At 40.4% G+C, this 19830-nt stretch overlaps 1 protein-coding gene and 1 long non-coding RNA gene across 3 annotated transcripts in view; both read left to right on the plus strand.

Moving 5' to 3' along the window:
* Positions 1 to 705: 705 nt before the first annotated feature.
* Positions 706 to 3317, plus strand: foxa2 (forkhead box A2). Its single transcript, XM_072267097.1, has 2 exons — positions 706 to 1175; positions 1869 to 3317. The coding sequence occupies exons 1-2, from the start codon at positions 1089 to 1091 to the stop codon at positions 3066 to 3068; spliced, it is 1287 nt and encodes a 428-aa protein (XP_072123198.1). The 5' UTR covers positions 706 to 1088; the 3' UTR covers positions 3069 to 3317.
* A 3929-nt stretch (positions 3318 to 7246) lies between these two features.
* LOC140202229 (uncharacterized) overlaps positions 7247 to 19830 on the plus strand; it is a 77057-nt gene continuing 64473 nt past the window's right edge. For both annotated transcript variants that reach the window (XR_011887045.1, XR_011887044.1), the window contains exons 1-2: positions 7247 to 7312; positions 7494 to 7549. This is a non-coding gene — a long non-coding RNA (uncharacterized lncRNA). The remainder of the gene's footprint in view (positions 7313 to 7493; positions 7550 to 19830) is intronic.

Genomic DNA, 19830 nt, shown 5'->3' on the forward strand with positions numbered 1-19830 from the left:
CGCAAAACCATCCCGCAGACAAACTAAGCCAATCCTTGGCCCAGGACAACATGTGTGAACTTTAATTTTCTATCGAATTTCTTTACCTTTTCTTCCCTCCCCCCGGCCCAATGTTTGTTTGCTTTCCTTTCCTCGAAATCTAACGTTTTCTCCTTATGTTAGCTTGTAAGAGACCAAACTGAACACTGGCCTATCGCCAGGGCTGGTTAGAACAGACACTCTGAATTTAGTTGGACAGTGAGGTAACATTAGTCTGCTCAGACCTGTTTTGTTAACCAACAATTAAGTTTTCGTTCCCATATGACTAGACACAACTACACATGACAGCGATTGAACTCGGCTCAAAAATAAAACGTCCTCTCGATCCATAAATTAACACTTAGTCAATAATATCCCACTATGTGTTGGATAGTGCGGTTAATCAAACAAAAACAGTCTTGTAAAAGAAGTAACTTTGAAATAGTTTTTTTTAAATTCTGCTATTAAAGGAACAAATCGGATTAAGGTTTAATGAATCTATTCAAACGTTGCCTTTTGATGCTGTTGGCAGGTGTACAATGGAGGGGCAGAATCGAATGCACTCACGCCTAGGTGTGAGATGATTATTCAAATAGGCTGCAAAGAAATTGGGATTGGAGGTTGGTGTGGCGCGCACACAGCTATATCACAGTTCACCGCCAGCCACCCACGTCACTTCAAGCCACTGTCATCACGAGCTGCCTCTGGATCGCTTTGGGCGGCAGTAAACCAGGAGCCAGCACTTTTCAAATAACCTATTCCGCAATCCGACACAGGGGGTGATCCGTCGCCCAGAATCTTCTTTTAGCAGAAGCGCAGACGCTTCTCTCTCTCTCTCTCTCTCTCTATCTCTCTCTCTCTCTCCCTCTCTCTCTTTCTCTCTCTCCCTCTCTATCCCTCTTTCCCCCTCTCCCTCTCTCCCTCCTCTCCCTCTCTCCCTTCTCTCTCTCTCTGTCTCTGTCACTCTCTTCTCTCTCTCTCTCTCTCTCTCTCTCTCTCTCTCTCTCTCTCTCTCTCTCTCTCTCTCTATCTCTATCTCTCTCACCCTCTCTATCTGCTCCCGATCCCTAATGCATTCTACCTCCAACATGCTGGGTGCAGTGAAAATGGAAGGACATGAACACACAGACTGGAGCTCCTACTATGGAGAGCCCGAGGTAGGTTTCGGCACAAAAAGCAATCCTCTTTATGTACAAGATAATATTAGCCTTAAGATAATATTAACTTTGTGATCAAATATTGACTTGCGGCGCCTCCAATTCCTCCTCGATTTGCACGCAATAGTCTTTAAACAAAGTTCTATTTGGCTAAAATAAAGTTTCAGTTGTGCATTTAAATACTTATAAAGCGCAGGAGACATAACTGATTCGACTTTCCTCCTCACTTCGATATATTAATCGAAGTTTATTAACTACGCGGCGGCTTTTTATTTTTTTTCTTTATCCTCCTCTGGGCTTTACGGTGTATACTTTTGCTGAAATCGCTTATGATAAATTGGCATCATAATATAGTAATCTTTTATTTTGTTTTAAAACAAACCCTTCTGATTATTCGAGAGGTTAAGATAAAAATTGTAAAAAGAATCAATATAATTCATAAAAAAGGATTGTCATTAGTTAGTCAGCAGATGAATGCCTCATTAGTAGAATTATTAGGACGATGGATGAATTGTTATTTCCAAGGAAAAAAAGAATCAATTCAACAAAGGTGCCCCTTTGATGATTATAAATACTGTTAATAGAGTAAAGGATATTTTACATCGGATATCAAAGTAGACTAAGATTAGTGATGAGTTTAACGCCTTGAGTCGTTCCATATTATTAATCCTGTTTTATTTTATTTCTATCAAGGGGTATACCTCAGTGAGCAACATGAATGCGGGGATTGGAATGAACAGCATGAACACTTACATGAGTATGTCTGCAATGGGTACCACAGCCAACATGACAGCGGGATCCATGAACATGTCTTATGTGGGCACCGGCATGAGCCCGGCAATGACTGGCATGTCTCCTGGAGCAGGGGCAATGAACGGCATGGGAGCCGGGATGGCGGCCCTTAGCCCAAGCATGAGTCCAATAAGCGCTCAGGCCGGATCTATGAACGCCCTGACTTCTTACACCAATATGAGCATGAGCCCGATATATGGTCAATCCAATCTTAACAGATCCAGGGACCCCAAGACCTACCGCCGTAGTTATACCCACGCAAAACCGCCTTACTCTTACATCTCCCTCATTACCATGGCCATCCAGCAATCTCCCAGCAAGATGTTGACCCTGAGTGAAATCTATCAGTGGATAATGGATCTTTTCCCTTTCTACCGTCAGAACCAGCAGCGCTGGCAGAACTCCATCCGTCACTCTCTGTCCTTCAACGATTGCTTCCTTAAGGTGCCTAGGTCCCCGGACAAGCCGGGCAAGGGCTCATTCTGGACCCTGCACCCCGACTCTGGCAATATGTTCGAGAATGGTTGCTACCTGCGGAGGCAGAAGCGCTTCAAGTGCGAGAAGAAGCAAGCGCTTAAAAACTCCCAGGATCCCAACAGGAAAACATCGGAGACGGGCTCCACTGGTAGTGGCGGCAGCAGCTCGGAGAGCAGTACCGGCAATGAATCCCCGCATTCAAGCGGCTCTCCGGGCAGCGAGCAGAAGAGGTCCATGATGGATCTGAAGCCAAGCTCGGCTCTCAGCCCGGAGCACACTCATGCCAGCAACGCGGTGTCGCAAGCTCAGCAACACTTGATGCACCACCAGCACCACTCGGTTCTGTCTCACATCCCTTCGGAAGCCCAGGGTCACCTTAAGGCGGATCACCACTACTCGTTCAACCACCCGTTCTCAATCAACAACTTAATGTCTTCCGAGCAACAGCACCACAAAATGGACTTGAAGGCTTACGAACAGGTGATGCATTATTCGAATTATAACTCCCCAATGTCCGCCAATCTACCAATGACCTCCAAATCGGTCCTAGACTCCTCGGCTATAGCGAGCGACACGTCCTACTACCAAGGTGTGTATTCAAGACCTATTATGAACTCCTCTTAAAAATATTTCCACGCACATAAGGACTTTGCCAACTGTGTATATTTGTAATAATAATTAAAAAAAACATCGTTTGTGGCCAAGCATTCGAAAAATATTTTTTATGTTTTCAACCTGTTAGATGTCAAGTTGTTTAGCGATATTTTTTTGTGAAGGGAGGGGACGAGTTGGATTGTATTGTGCGGGGAGCACCGGTTTAAATGTTTTGTTTTAAGTGCAGAGGGGTTCGGAATAAAGGCAACGTAACCATGATATTTCTGTGTACAGTTTTAAATGCACCGTGCAACTTTCCATTGACAAAACGTTTCCTTTTCAACAAAAAAAACCCTTCGAAGGAAGGTAGCTGCCATTTTAACAAAAAAAAGAATCTACAAGTAATTTATGGTTTGTGTATGCTTTATTTATGGCTTGTAAACGTCTGTTTTGGTAGTAGACTACCGAAGTTTCAGAATATATATTCGAAAGAAGTGTTAAGTGTTAGATGTACACAACTAATTCTGTCAACTGCAGTGATAAGACTTCTCGCTGACCCGTTAGCTCCCTTAAGCGAAAAGTTTTAATTGTTCACAAATTGTTGCACTTTTGGTAATTTCCCGTGATCCTGGGAGCCGGCGACTTCATAATTCCCATTTTTGCTACACGACCTGAAAGTGACTTAATTTATTGTTAAAACTGTAGATTTTAGTACGGAGGATTTTTTTTCTTCTGTTTTCCCTTGTAAGAAATTTTAAAAAAACTTTTCTCTTTCGCGTTGCAATGTTAACATTTTATAAAGACAAGTGTAATAAAAACACACAAATAAACGAACATATTTTCCTCCGATATAACAATCTGTGATGCTTTTTTAAAGATTTGTTCGCACATTGTTCATACTATTCAATCCCATCTCATCAGGCGATGAAAACAAGATTTAAAAGGGATTTCCTTATCAATAAAACAACGTGGTTTCAATGCTCCAACGTTACGTACCAAAGAATTTGGCTCTCAAAAGTTACTTTCAGCACTCAAATCGGATGTAAAAGTACGTTCGATGTTTCCTAATTTCATTTTTTCTTGTAAATCATACTGTCAGACGGTGCTAACCGGTTGATACCAGACCAAATAATCCCAGTTTTCGGGGTGACTGATGGAACCGCGTATCTTGCACTAAAAATGGACGGGGTCACCTCAATAGTCTGATGCCGAGAATTTTTGGTCGAATAACCTTGTGTTGTTCCATAGGTAAGAGGTTTTGTGTGGGTTTTTTTTGGAATTAGTGTTACAAGGGTTTTCTGTGTCGATCCTTATTTTTCCTGTCACGGTGCTGTTGCAACTAAGCAGTTTGGCGCCAGGTAAAGGGTTGGTCAGTCTGCTCTCTCTTGTCTTTGGTTCTGTTTTTTTAATGGCGAAGGTTTCCCAATCAGAGAAAGCGTTACCCCTCTTTCAGTGTAAAGGACATTTAAAAGGAATGTTTAACTTGCATAAATATAGAGAGCCAGTTAGTGTTGACTGACAGTTATGCTCCGTATTAATTCACGGCTAAATTTATATAAGCACGGTTTAACATTTGCTCTCCCAAGAAGCTACGCAATTGATACGCTACATCTGCTAATATTTTCATGCTTGCATGAGTGGAAATATGAAAAGCATATTAATGCTATTCCACCGCATTTAGAAAAGATGGTTATATTGGAATGAAAATCTTTATATTTTGGTACACGCACAGTATCTGAACCTTTGAGATTCAGGTGATAATCGGGTTAGTTTCTATGGGCCTGATTGAATTCCCTACATCAGCTGAATGAGATCAGATATAATTGCTTCATTAAATAGGGCCACTTAACCACAATGGACGTTCAAAAAACATAGCCGCAATTGAAAATGTTAACACAATATGCTGGATCTCGAAATCCCATTATAATGTTGCTATTGTAGTCCCTATTAATTTAATTACGAAATGTTCGACTAATCTGGCAACTTTCTTATTTAAACTTGCTTTTTCCGTAATTCGGTAACGTATCTTATGAGAGTGGGAGGCGTGAAATAATTTCAATTGTTAAAATTAAAATTACCTTTCCCGACATATCAAACAGCTTAAAATAAAGCTGCTAAATGGGTGATGGTTATCAATTTTGACCTCATGAAGTTCAGCTACATTAACTTAACTTGGGCTGCGCTTAATTAATATAGTTGTACTCCTATTAGGTAGAATTCTGGAGCTGGTATGAAATTCTAACTGAGGGACAGTCCTCTCTTATCTGTTTCATTCAATCTCTCGGCTGGCATCATTGTTGAGTAAGATATACGTTTGTCAGCTCGCGTCTTGATCTGCACTTATTTAGGCTGACGTGTAAATATGGTAGAAATGAAAACACCAAAGACTCAATTCATTTAAAAAAATGAAAATAAAGATTTGAATTACATCATCCGCAAATCCGGTGCTGGAAGCGAATATCCCATTTACGTCATCCTAGGCACCGTTCAAGATACAAATTGTATGGAATTGTATGATAGTATATCAATGTTAATATATCAGTGTTTTGAACAAAACTGATGTCAGTTTGCAAAGCATCCAACAATTAGGTGGCATTACAAAAGTTTTTTTTTGCCCCGATGAAGGGTCTCAGCCCGAAACGTCGATTATTTATTCCTTTCCATAGGTGCTGCGTGACCTGCTGAGTTGCTCCAGCATTTTGTGTTTGATGTTATTTTTTAATTTTACAGCATTTTGCACGAGCTTATCCGTCGTGCCTCCTGAAGATTGGGGACAAAGCATAATATCAATTTAAGAAGCTAAAACATGTATATTTTAACAAACGCACCTGATTTGGTTGGGGCCTTCCAACATAACACAAATTTTAGAGCAAAGATTTTAACGAACGCATCTAATTGGATTGGGGCCTTGCAATTTAACTCAAATTTCAATGCAACGATACAAGATCCAGGTCTACAGCAAGCTTCAGGAGGTCGCCTTAATCTCCCGGTTATTTCTACATGTTCAGTCTGTTCACCAAATAAACGCATCTCAACCCCAAAGAACAAGACCTCGATCGGTGACGGCTACGTTTTATGCAAAGAGTAGAAGTCATGCCACAATACGCCTCGCAGTTGTTTCAACCAACCCTAATTTCCCCAGTGAGACATTGCAAGCATTTTAAGGATATTAGACCTGTGATAATCGATGACTAGCTGCACACTTCCTTAGTAGACACTGCGATGAATTTAAAAGGCACATCCTACAGCATTTGCCCTCGAAAGACCATCAAGAGAAAGCTCGGAAAATTCCTACTTTCCAGTGTATTAGGATTAGGTTTCAGAACCTTGCGTAAACTTAAGAAGTGGAATTAACAGTGGCGAATCTCAAAACTAAACAGTGAAAATGCAATGTTTTTTTAAAAAAAAGGTACTGGGTTAGATTGCTGTCATTTTCCAATTCCGGATATGCTTTCCCACGCGCCAACGAAGTGTATGGCGTTCTATTCGACCAAAAATAACAACATTAAATCCCCTTCTAATTCCACATTGTTCCAACACACCGTTGCAACTGCAATCGCCTAGGAACAACTTGTATCTCGCTCCAAGGACACACACGTCGCGAACCAACCATGAAATTTGTTTCATTATCACATAAAGGCCTCCCGGAGCGAGAAAGAATACGGCTAGAAATGAGCCAACACCGGCGACAAAGACATGTGAATGCGATGCTCTAACCTGCATGTTCCACATCACAGGACCATTGTCAGGGGGTCGTTTTTAAACTACTTAAAAATGTCTCTCACTTCAATGATCCAGCAAGATAAGTTGCCGTATTACATCGAACTCTGACGCTGAACGATATAATTACACAGTGGGCAAGCTCAATAATTATAGGAGCAATATATACATACCCACGTATCATTTTAAATGGAGAAACGTTAGTAAAACACAACCACGCACACATTTTCACAAGTCAAAAGTACGCGCGCGCGCGCGCGCGCGCACACACACACACACACACACACACACACACACACACACACACACACACAGATATACACATACACAGGCGTGTTCATTTACAAGAACCCATGCGCTGCCATTTATCATAGGTTCCAATATTAAAGACTTTCAGTGTTTTCGATTCTGTTCTATCCACGTTCTGTTCATTATATGCTGATTTTAATAATCATATTAATAATCATGTTACATGTGGTCGGTAAATACATCGGTTAAAGTAAATACGAAAACCTACTTTCTACTGCACGTCACACTTCAATCAGTTTCCACAGGTATCCGTTATTTTCTAATTTTTCGTGCAATGTGTTTAAAGGAATTTTATGACACCGATCAATATCTTAGTAAAATAATCATTTTGGTCCTAGACGGGCAGTGAAATCTTTGCTTTGTGCTAAAGTCAACACTGGCTGTGTTGAGCTCAAATAATCCAGCATTGCTTCGACTTCTTTACAGTCAGAACGCAGCTCCATGAGTTGGACTGTCGTCGTGGTTGGATCCACAAGTTCCAGGTACGTTATCTGCAAAATGCACGTTCATTTAAGGTTTTAAAAATATCCCAGCTAATATCGAATAAACTGATCCTAAATCTCTCTCGGCATTGTCAGCTATTCGAACGAACTATTATTGCTGAAATTTATGTAGATTGTGAGTGGAAAGCGATATGATGGGTCTAGCTATTGAATTAAGATCGTAACTGAAAATAACATTTTCTATTTTATTCTGCTTTTTTGTTTGTTTTAATAGGATTTGTGATCAAATTGAAATCAAATGCAACGAACCATTCAATGTGCATTCAATAAACGTGTTCGCATCTTCGCTTGCAACACGATGCTTTCAATTTGATGGCAGCCAAGTATTACATTTGTCTGTGAGTCATGTAAATCAACTAAGTTACTTATTTTCGAAAGGAGTGCTATTCTCCTTTAATATGCTATTTGGGTCCCTAGTGCTTTTAAATAAAAATGAGCATACAATACTTCCATTGACATCTATAAATAGACAAACTTAATAACGAAAGGATGCCCCTTTTAATTGGATTTAATAACTGAACAATGTTCACTCCTGAGAGTTAATGTTATCGAATTGAATCAAAAATAGACCCGGAATATATCAGGCAGACATAAAACTGTTAATGGAGGTCAGATAAATATATATAACGTTGGGTAGACAATTGGAATGAGATATATGGGTACAACTATTAGAAACAATGGAGATAGGATGGATGCATAGATAATTGAAGATAACAGATTTTCAAGACATCCATCTTTTGGTGAATCGGCCAGTGATGCGAAATGCATTGTTTCAAGTAAGTGGCGCTCGGGGAATTGAAGATTGCTTTATCTGCGAACAATGCTCCGAGAATCATTTTAAAACCGATAAGGCAACTGTAGTTAGATAATGGTGAAGCAGAAAGCAACCCAGGAAGAGTATAGTAAAGATTGGGAAGACGGCTCCTGTTTGCCGATATGCGAGCGATATGGAGAGAACTTCAAATAACAAACAAATCGAATTTGTCTACTGCGTGATCGTCAGAGAAAACACGAGATCTAACTCTGACATCCCAAATCTTAAAATGCCGTTCCTTGACGAATGTATATTTTACGGCTGCATTTGAAAATACAGACTCGAGAGTCTGGTGTCTCGCAGCGAAAACATAATAATCCGAAACGTCTGAATGTTTCTAATCCCCATTGTACTTCCGTTATTTATTCGCCGTTAAAGATGGTTTAAAATCTAGGAAGGAAATTAATTTGTTTGCTGGTGTACAGTGATTACAAAAGCTTTATTACAATGATTTATCAACATTGTTGGCTAATCAATCCGTTGTTATCATGCACGGTTTCCATTTACTGCTTTGGGATAACAATATATTCGCTGCGATTACAATGCGAGCGCTAAAGTACGCTGTGTTTAATTTCTACGTTGCAATATTGTTAGTCTGGAGTTTCTAAACAAAATTCGACAAGTTAGCCTCCAGGATGTTTGAACAGCCATCTCATTATTCACCGTTCTCTGAGATATCGTTTTGATTTATGTTTTTTAAAGTGATTAAAACGGCCGGTAGAATATAAAACTAATGTTTTCACCTGGAAAGCGCATGTAAACAGCGGCGTTGTCACAGCAGGATTAAACATATATGGAAACCCATCAAACCAGAGTGAGATCCGTGGAAATCAATCCATACACAATAGGTCTGACCATATTAATCACACCAAAGCAACGACACGGGCGCAAATGAAACCAACGGCATTCTCTTCCCTAAAATATTATCACTGCGCCACATTTTAATTTCTATAATGTTGCGTTGTCCGGTTGGAAGTAAATAAATGATAACGACAAGCGCGTTTACGTTATAACCATCTTGTAATAATATTGACAGTGGGTTCTCAAATGACGGATAAATAGGCAAATTTGCCTTTTAGTAATATATTACAGTACTTTATATTCGGAAACGAAACACACAGTTTATTTTAATGAGGCATTTTGGAACTTTGGTCAAGTATTCCCAAAAATCTAGAATCAAATTTTATTTCAGTCAATCTAACGTTATAACAGGAATCCGGAACAGGGACAATAACCAGAACAAGATCCAACCAATCAGGGTGTTAGTTCTTCCACAAGCAAAACATTGCTTGTTCGCTTAATTACAGGATCGATTGAGATTGCACAGTTAAAGTTATCACAGGGTATGGGGTCGGAGCGAGCGGATTCAGGATACCTTTAAACACTGTCTCATTGGTGTTTAAGACAACAGGCCCACTCCTGTTCCCTAACAGCTGTTTACTGATATTTTGAGCATGGCAGTAGGCTCCTGGTCTACCGGGCAGCAATGATCGCTATGCTCCTGCACGTTTCTGATACCGATTGCCACAGGCATCGAAGAGATGCCTCAATAATCGCCTCGCAAGTACCCTTCCCCTTTTCGCTAGAAAGCCTGCATCTAGCGTTTATTTATTTATCTATCTGCCGATTTATTTAGCGATAGAGCGCAGAGTAGACCCTTCCGGCGCTTCAACATACGCTTCCCCAGCGTCCCCACAACCCCGATTAACCCTAAGCTAAACAGGGGCAATTTACAATGACCAATTAACCTACCGATACATCCTTAGACTGTGGGAGAAAACCGGAGCACCCGGGGAAAACCCAAGCATTCCACGGGGAGGACATGGAGACTCCATACAGATCGGCACCGGAATTGAACTCCGAACTCCGGAACGCCCTACCCCACCATTGGCTCCAATAGCTGCTTCCGATAAAACGGCCACATAGTTGGTATGACCAACATCAGATTACGGGAGCAAGCAACCCCGTTCTGAGCTTCGGCGACACTGAGAAAAATCACTAATGTTCTCAGAGTCTCCTTAAAAAGTGTGGATTTCCCCACGGACATTTCAGGGAATCCCTGGTACCCAAACACGATCAAAATGGAAGAGGGGCATTCGAGACCACAGTTCCATTGATTGGGCACAAAGAAGCCCACAGTAAATGTCGGAAAGAGCCCCTGCATCTCCCAAACCGCCATATCGTCCGTTCTGCCGGTCATTTCCTGTCCTACTTGTTTCGTAGTCTGTGAATCCCGCATGGGCCTCATCAGTCAGTTCAGAACCCACAGAACCAGAATCAGCCTAGGTCTCTAGGAAACCTCCCACATCTAGGAGGTCTGTCTACTTGGCTGTCTGTCTCTCTCTTAGTCTTTCTAAAAAAAAACTCCATATTCCAGCACCTACTGTTTCTTGTCTCTATGTCTGTCTGTCTATCTAAACATCTATCTCTCTATCGCCATTTGTAGCTATACTAGAATGCTATATGACATTTTCAAACTTCCAGAGGGTGAATTTACGCCAGGAAACATATAATTAGTTTCTAAACCTCCGGCGGTATCGGACGACAGTAGAAATCTTGCCGTGTTTTCCCTCTCGTTTTCTATGGCACCCAAGTGTGATTTAACATGTCATATTTTTAATACATGACCACTTCTGTGCAGGACACGCTGAAAGGGTAATCGTTGTTAAATAATTAATACAGTTCTATTCCTCTAGTAATGCGAGTCTTCGGATTTGTCAATTACTTGTCATTAAATGAGTGTATGCCCACGTACTTCATTTCACATCCTTTGACGGAGAATAACCTTTTGTGAAGCCCACTCCAGCTTTGAATTAAACACAACTGGCCTTTTGATATCTAAGTTCAAAGCAACCCGTTTTTCCACATTTAATAACGCACCCACCCTCCGTTAACGTCGCAAATTTAACAGTAATATTTTGTGAGAACGGGGCGATTTAATTTTAAAACGATCTCCGATAATGAACAAAAGGTCAATCGAATTTCGAAATAAATCTGGATAGAATCAAACACCGATCTTCTGAAGGAGGAACATATCTGATAGTGTAAAACTGCAGCAGTGAACTTGGGGTTCTACTGAACAATTAACGTTACATTGTGTTTAACGTTGATAATATATATATTACGATTTTATTGGCCAAGCTTCTTTTCGGCCTAGGACCAAAGAACTTCTAATACCTTTTGATGGGGATTGCATTAATTAGTCCAAAAGAAGAAAACAGAGGTAGTTCCCGGACAACGAAAAGAACAAAGTAATACCTTCAAAAGCAGAGTTATTTCTTTTTTTAACCCTTCAATGCACTAAACAGAGAATTTCTGTCCAGACATATCTTGCAACCATGGTGCTAAGTGGAACAGAAAACGGGCTCTACGAAGAGCGGGTGTTTTTTTTTCCCTCTCTTTCGCGGAGAAGGGGTGGAGGAGTTTAATTAGGTTATAATGTGGCGGTATTTGTATCGGAGAGCAAATCCATTGGGGGCGGGGGAGGTGGAGCGCATTGTGAATCCCCATCCGATCCACAACATCAAATCTGCAGAGATTCTCACAGAAAGACTTGAAATGTCAGACGAGGCTCCAAAATGCCTTCGTTTAAGACTTGGTACATTATAGACGGTAAGCTCGGACGGTTTACTGTTGTCGTGGCAACACGACACAGCTACCGCCTATAATAGGGCCTGCTTGATCCGTTTACTTCTGCAGGGCAATTTAATTACATTTTGCACTAGTTACTTTATCTACATATAATTTGCAAATGTCGCAGCACATCTTTTTCTCTCTCACTTTCTCGCCTGGGTTCAAAGGCGTGAAATAGCAGCGACTTCAGTAAGAGGCCAAAACATTGAGACTCAATCTGTAAGTGTCTGCATCGGTATTATGGCCGGAGCTGCCTCATATCTTGCCCGCTCCAAACATTAAAGACTACAGAGCTAAAACTTAGTTTATTACCACTTTTAAAATCGCCCTTTGTGAAATTCAGAACAATCGATGGTCAATGGAGAGACAGGTTAAAAACAACATTTTACTGCCTTTTTTTTTCTACTACGGACGTCCAGTTTAAACCCGCTCCTCATAATTAATTACAAATAAACGAGGAAATACAAGATCTTTGGAGGCTTTGCTCTCTTCTGCATGGTTATAAACAATTTTCTTCCACAACAATTTACAATGCTAAACTCGACGTCAATAAAGTACTTCTGGTCTGTGAGCTTTGGAAGTTGGAACCAAGTTTGTAAAGTCGAATGGGTGATCTCGAATTTTAACTGGATAACCGTGCTCGGGAACACCCAAGTTGTGCAGTCTCCCGGGAGACTGAGGGGAGACGAATCATACAAGCTGTAATTCCGCTTTAGCCTATTGCAGGGGTGGGGCAGTTCACACTATACCGCATTAACTGGTCTTTCTTTTGAAATATTGCTAATCCTCTATCTGCTCAGCGGGAGCAGTCGTTAGTACACAGTACATTAAAACCGCGGCGAGGAAGCGGGACCTGCATTAGAACATCCAGCATTTTACATGCATTCTTCCCATTTTACACCCTTCACCATCCAGGAGGTTATCAGTCCACCACTTCCATTCGCCGCTGCGAAATTATGCATTTCTAATATCAATATCAATGAATTCTACAGTTACAACTTGGAGACACGCGTTAACGATGAAATGGCACCAGTTTCATTTCTCTTTTACTGTTTTAAAAATGCGTTTTTGTGTTTCAAAATAAAAAAACCTCGTTGATAATATTATCAATTACTTGATACATTTTTGTTTAATCGTAGCAGTTGACGCCGCTTTAAAATAGACTTATGGCCTTGTTTTGAGCATATCGAGCTTCAAATGCGCTTCGAATGCACCAGTGCATCGTGCCCCGCTAACTATACTTGACCTTTTGGTAATAAGGTAATTAAAGAGTAATTTTTTTGTGCAGAACGATAAATAGAACTATTAACGTCCTGACGACTTTAAAGAGAATCGTATAACAAAGGCGAGAAGGAAGAGAATGGAATTGAAAAAGAGAGTGCTTTAAATTAAAAATATTGAAATATTTCTTGTTTGTTTTAAACGCACCACAGTCTGAGATAGCGAAAATGTGGCCTGTAGCCTCAATGTGGGTGAAATGGGAATTGTTTAAAGAGTACTTCTAGTGATGAAAATTACAGTGAGATATCAATAGGCAGCACTTATACAGATTCTGCACTGAACTCAACACACACTCTACATTGCTTTTTCTAAGTAATGATTACAATTTGCTTGTAGAGCGGCGGAATATGGCACAGCGCTAATTTGTATATCTTATCTTCCTTTTAAGTTATGGCTTTTAATTGATAAGGTGGAAATAGGAACAGTTACATCTAAGTATTTATTGCTGCAGATATACAAAGAGCGACTGTTGCGATATTCTGCATATTGCAAATTTATAAGCTATGGTTTAACGGATGAAACCATAATTAAATGAATGAAACAATAACTATTTAAATACACTGTATTATTAACATTAAGGTGGACATTATTACCCCCTCCCCCACTATCACCGCCAATTTAAAAGACGATGGAAATACATATCACATGTGTTTTAGGTAAGCATCATTACACCGATATCCAACGAAATTCCCCTTTTTTGGTTAAAGACCAAAGGATATTAGAAAGTGCTCGTTTCCATTTGCTGTGAGGGAGTTGATGGATTATTTCGAGACCAGTTTATTGACCGTTTATTTCTGAGTTACTGGCGTTTGATTTGTCGCGGTTGCAGTCGGCCAGGGTAGCGGTGACGCCTCTGCTAGAAATTGATAAAGAGAAATCAGCTTCACTCAACACTTCACTGCTAAACTGTATTCCTGACCAGCCACGTAACATCGTTTCCACGGGAAAATAATTGCAAGGCATTTGATGGGTGGTGGTGGAGGGGGGTGGGGGGAGAGGAGGTTAGCGGCGTGTGTTAGGGATGCTCCTGGATGGTTTGAGAATTCAAGAATACTGTGCAGATGCACTCTATTTTTAAGAACGGTATTACATGCAATTATTTCCATTCTTAACTTGGGAGTAATTCGTAAAACTTCACTGGTAATCTCACTTTCTCGGGTCTCCCTTCGATTTTGCGCTAATAGTTTATTTCGTTGTGGTGACGAAGCCCAGACTTGTGTACCATCAAACGTTTGCAATTAGGGATGGAATGGTTCATATTCATTACTCTTATTTAACCGATTGGTCACGTTTTGGACGTGGTTTGTGTAAGCTTCTTAGAAATAATTTAATTTGCATGAGATACTAAATCTGAGCTCGGGTTTTGATACACTGTGCTGAGGATAAGAGCCTAGTAACGAACAGGTGGTGCGTTTGGCATGTGAATTCCTTTTGATATTTCTGCTTTTCTGGTGTGCAAAGCTTGGCTGCTGTTCAGTTTCGATGTTGCCACATTAAAACTGCACCATGCAAATAGTGTCACGATTAGATACAGATACACGCTGATGTAGACTGTGTTTGGGAGTGCGTGAACTAGTCCTGCGTTGGGGTGCATATTGTGTCAGGGACTATTGTCCCTCTGTTTAATTGTATTAATGCGTGAGTTTTCATATATGTGTTAGTATCAGTTTTATATTTTCATATATGTGTTAGTATCAGTTTTATATTTTCATATATGCGTTAGTATCAGTTTTCTGTGTGTGTGTGTGTGTGTGTGTGTGCATGCGAGTGTGTGTGTGTGTGTGTGTGTGCATGCGAGTGTACGCGTGTGTGTGCATGTGAGTCTATGTGTGTGTGCATGTGAGTGTATGTGTGTGTGTGCATGCGAGTGTATGCGTGTGTGTGCATGCGAGTATGTGTGTGTGTGCATGCGAGTGTATGCGTGTGTGTGCGCATGTGAGTCTATGTGTGTGTGCATGTGAGTGTATGTGTGTGTGTGTGCATGCGAGTGCATGTGTGTGTGCGCGCGCACGCTCTTTGCGACACTACATGCTGCGTATATATCCTTGCGCAGATGTATTTGTGATTATGAACAAATATTTGTAAGAGTTTGCATCAATTTTTGCGCCATGTGGGAATTTGTGAATGATTTATCATGCCGGTACCGTGAAATTCCATGTTAATTAAGTATACCTGTACAGCTTTCCTCCCTATCTGAGCACTAATGCATGTGCTTCATTTTGTGTGCCTAAGTGTTTGCGCTTTTTGTGAGCGTTTATATGATCTGACTGTATATGTATTGTGTACTATGTAAGTCTAACCTTGATGCATTTGCTTGCGTGCTTGAGCGGATATTTTCTGTTGAGTACGTGCGAGTTTGTGTCGTTTGGTTGAATATGCGTTTGTGTTCACATATGAATGGGAGATCCGCGCTTTGCGAAAATACTTGTGTAGATGTACGCCAGTGTTGATATGTGTGTGTGTGTGTGTGTGTGTGTGTGTGTGTGTGTGTGTGTGTGTTGTGTGTATGTGTTGTGTGTGTGTGTGTGTGTTGTGTGTATGTGTTGTGTGTGTGTGTTGTGTGTGTGTGTGTTGTGTTGTGTGTGTGTATGTGTTGTGTGTGTATGTGTGTGTGTGTGTGTGTGTGTGTGTGTGTTGTGTGTGTATGTGTGTGTGTGTGTGTGTTTGTGTGTTGTGTGTGTGTGTGTGTGTGTGTGTGTGTGTGTGTGTGTGTGTGTGTGTACGCGCGCGCCAGTGTGTATTAAGTATTCTGTGCTTCACAGGTCTATATGTTAACGAAAGAAAACCGGATAGCAGTACAATTCTGCGGACTCCGTAAGGATGCGAGCAATGTGAGGGGTGAATCTATGCTTAACAACAGTTTCAGGATGTATAATTTTGGTGTAACATTTCTGTCCATTTATTCAAGTAAAATGAGACGTAACGAGCCTGCATTTGACCCTCCAGCGACCTTACCTGAGATTTTGTAAACTGTTGACTCGCCTCCCATCAGCGACGCTAACAATTTATAGCATCATCCTCGTTTTGCCTCAACTTGCATCTCTTTTGTCATTTCATTTTTATTACATGACAAGAATAACGTACAAAAAACAAAATACGCAAACCACCCAAGAATGTTTAGGATTGACCTTAAAATGCAGTGATCTGCTAAGTACTCGGGTCGGTCCACAGTGATGTATAGGAAAGATATTTCAAGTAGCTTTACTGTTGATTTTCTGAATTTCAGTCAAATGCTACCCGTATAACTTTCTTCCTGTATGTATTGCATTATATTTAATGTAAAGTCAGTGGACGGTCTGGGTTAATTTGGAAGTTTCAAACTTAAAACTAATATTTTTCTTCAGTTGGTACAAAATTTAAATTTGTCTTTCCATTCCCTGCAATAAAACTCGCACTCAATGCAAATTAACTTTATATCCCTTGCCGTTGTTCCAAGCAACGCCAGCTAGCCATCGAATTATTTCTGGTCTTTGTTGTATCCCCCAACAACAATATCTAAATCCATGCTAATACAACGGTATTTGCCCGCCGCATAGGTGTGCCCGCGTCGGGATGATGATAAGGGTGGGGAGAATCGTTTGTGCTGTTTTAATTGTATAGTTGATTCCAGTTACGAAAACGACTAAAGTGGCTGCTCTCTCTTAACTGTGAAAAAAAACCCGTAAATTCTACTTTACAAATTGCATTACTTTTATTCATATATACGCACGAAAAAATCATAGTTTGACAAATAATTACTGATACATGCAGTTTGTTTCACGCTGCGGTGCGGTATTATATTTAAACCTGTCACCTTAATCAAATCGTTGGAATGTCTGAAAAAAAAGTGAAGACTAAATAAGATCCCGTGATAGTATTTGGAGATGGGGAGGGAAGGAAATCAAACCTGGAAAAATGCCCTCTCAGCACCTTACACGACGATGTGTTAATGTTATGGCATTAAAATAGATTATTATTCTGTACTTTAACATTTTCTGAAATACTCACTGTAGGACAATCGTCATTGTAAAAATAGATGAACTATCTCTGGCGGTCAAGTAACATGAAACGTCCCCTTTAGTGCATGAGGCTACACCGATGATCCACAAACGAGTCCTTCTCTAATTCCATCTTATTCTCTTTACACTATCATCGATGCCAAAACTACATTCACAGAGTCAGAATCAGAATTAGATTTATTATCACTGACATATGTCGTTAATTTTTCATGTTCTACGGCAGCGATAAAGTGCAATACAATGATAGATAGATAGACAGACAGACAGATAGATAGATAGCAAAAAGAGAGGCAGTGTTCGTGGGTTCATAGGCTCTTCAGAAATATGATGGCGTGGAAGCTGTACCTAAAACATTGTGTGCGCGTCCTCTGGCTCGGATACCTTGGAACAAGAATGGGAACACTTTTATTGTTTTTGAAGAGGAAATACTTGATGGCGGATAAATCAGAGCCACGTGGGGAGGAGCGAGGAGAATAACATTGGAACTAGTTGCACAACACTGTCAAATTACCGCACAAGAATAGTCATAGAGTCGCATTGGATAGAAACAGGCCCTTCAGCCCATTGCATCATGCCAATTATCAAGCTATATCCCATTTGTCTCCAGCCAATTGGCCCAATTTTCTGCTGCATCGCTGTATAATTCGACGAAATTAGTTCTTGGGTATAACTGCCAGGTAGATCCGAGACGAAGGTATTCACACTGCTTATGTTTTTTTTTCCGTTTCCCAGACAGAGGGAATTTTACACTGACATTTCAGCTTCCGCACTTGGAAAACGAAGGGCAAGCAGGTTCAAGTTATTCTGATGCTGTGCGCAGCCATCAGTTGCAATCGAATCTTGGAAGAGTCAACAGAGCGATGGAACGCGAACCCCTCGAGGCGTGTTTAATGCTGAGCAAACGCTCCAGCTCGGCCAACATGCTCCTCACAGTATTTCTGCACCTCCCTCAAGCTGCAACAGCTGGGCAGGTTCATATTATTCAATCATTTTGGGTGCGGATACTGCGGTACACATGTATTGCCTTTCCACGATAGGATTAAACAATTAATTTTTAAATTAAGCAGTTCTTCCCTGCGCAAAAACATAAAGAGCGTTAACTATTAGGTACCAGAATCTACCTAGTCAATTATTTGGGGGAAATGTTTTGGCAATTCAATCTTGATTCATGCTTGTACCGTAAAGCTATACCAGATTTTTTGCTTGCCTCAACGATAAATTTCACAAAGTATAATCATTGAAAACGTTTCACTTGTAATTTAGGAAAAATTATTACAGTACGAGAGGATCATAAAACATTGCAATATATATTTACGTAGCTGCTTATAATCCGTAGTGTAAAATCAGTTAAATCTTCCTGTTTCAAACCGAGTTGATATTGGTGTTGTTTCTGAATATAAAAAAAAATCAAATTCATTTGCATGTAAGATTAGGTCTGTTAGTGTCATCCTCACTTTATCTAAAAATCCTATTTTAGAATACAGCCAAACTAATCCAGTCGATTTATGCAGTCGATCAATCCGTTTCCCTCTTTAACAGATGCCGCCAGATTTATACTGGGAATACTTTCATTTTTCGTTGTGATTGTTGTGTGTGCTTTCTAGCAGGCTTCTTTGTTCTCTCGTCACGATGTTGAACAACGGCACTTAACTCCGAGAAAATTTCCAGTTGTCAAAGCGAAGGATAAAATTTACCAGCTATAAATACAATAATTTCTACCCAATCATATAAATAGAGAAGTCTTATTGTTGTGGTTGATCGTTTAGTTCCTAATTCACCAACTCTATCATCTCATTCCATCACCTCCATCATAACAAAATACATCACAGCTCAACAAACTTCACTTCACTCAACCCAACTTTCCAAAGCACTCAGTAACATTGTTGTGGACTCCGTAAATATGGTTGCCTGATTGCCGCCATAGATCCAATGGACCAAAGAACCTAATTTCTGTGCAATTTGTCTGTGGGTGTTTTGCATGTAAATTTTTCAAATATCTTGGGTTCACCGGCACCCAGTATTTTCCATCTCAGTCCCACATAGAGAGAGAGAGAGAGAGAGAGAGAGAGAGAGAGAGAGAGAGAGAGAGAGAGAGAGAGAGAGAGAGAGAGAGAGAGAGAGAGAGAGAGAGAGAGAGACAGAGACAGAGAGACTTTCATCACATCCCCAGGATTGGCACAGGTAAAATTCACCCACTGGCCCTGTTTTACTGCACAATGTTGTTCACCCTCTATTACCTCTATAAAGCTGGCTGTCACATAATTGAAAGGGTACCAAACCAATCACAGTTCTCTCTGAATCTCAATCCATCTCTTGACACATAATATAAGATTTTTGCTTTTACTTTCTGCCCTGTATTAGAATATCTTGTTGCATTGCTATGTAAGCATTGGTTGTGACATAACTGTACCAAATCAATCATAATTCTCTTTGAATATCAACCCATCTTTAGCTACATAAGACTTCTGTTTTTGCTTTCTGCTTTTTGTTAAGATACCTTGTTGCCATGCTATGTAATAAGTAGAAAGATGTCT

Source organism: Mobula birostris, chromosome 8 (genome assembly GCF_030028105.1).
Source record: "Mobula birostris isolate sMobBir1 chromosome 8, sMobBir1.hap1, whole genome shotgun sequence".
Lineage (NCBI taxonomy): Eukaryota > Metazoa > Chordata > Chondrichthyes > Myliobatiformes > Myliobatidae > Mobula > Mobula birostris.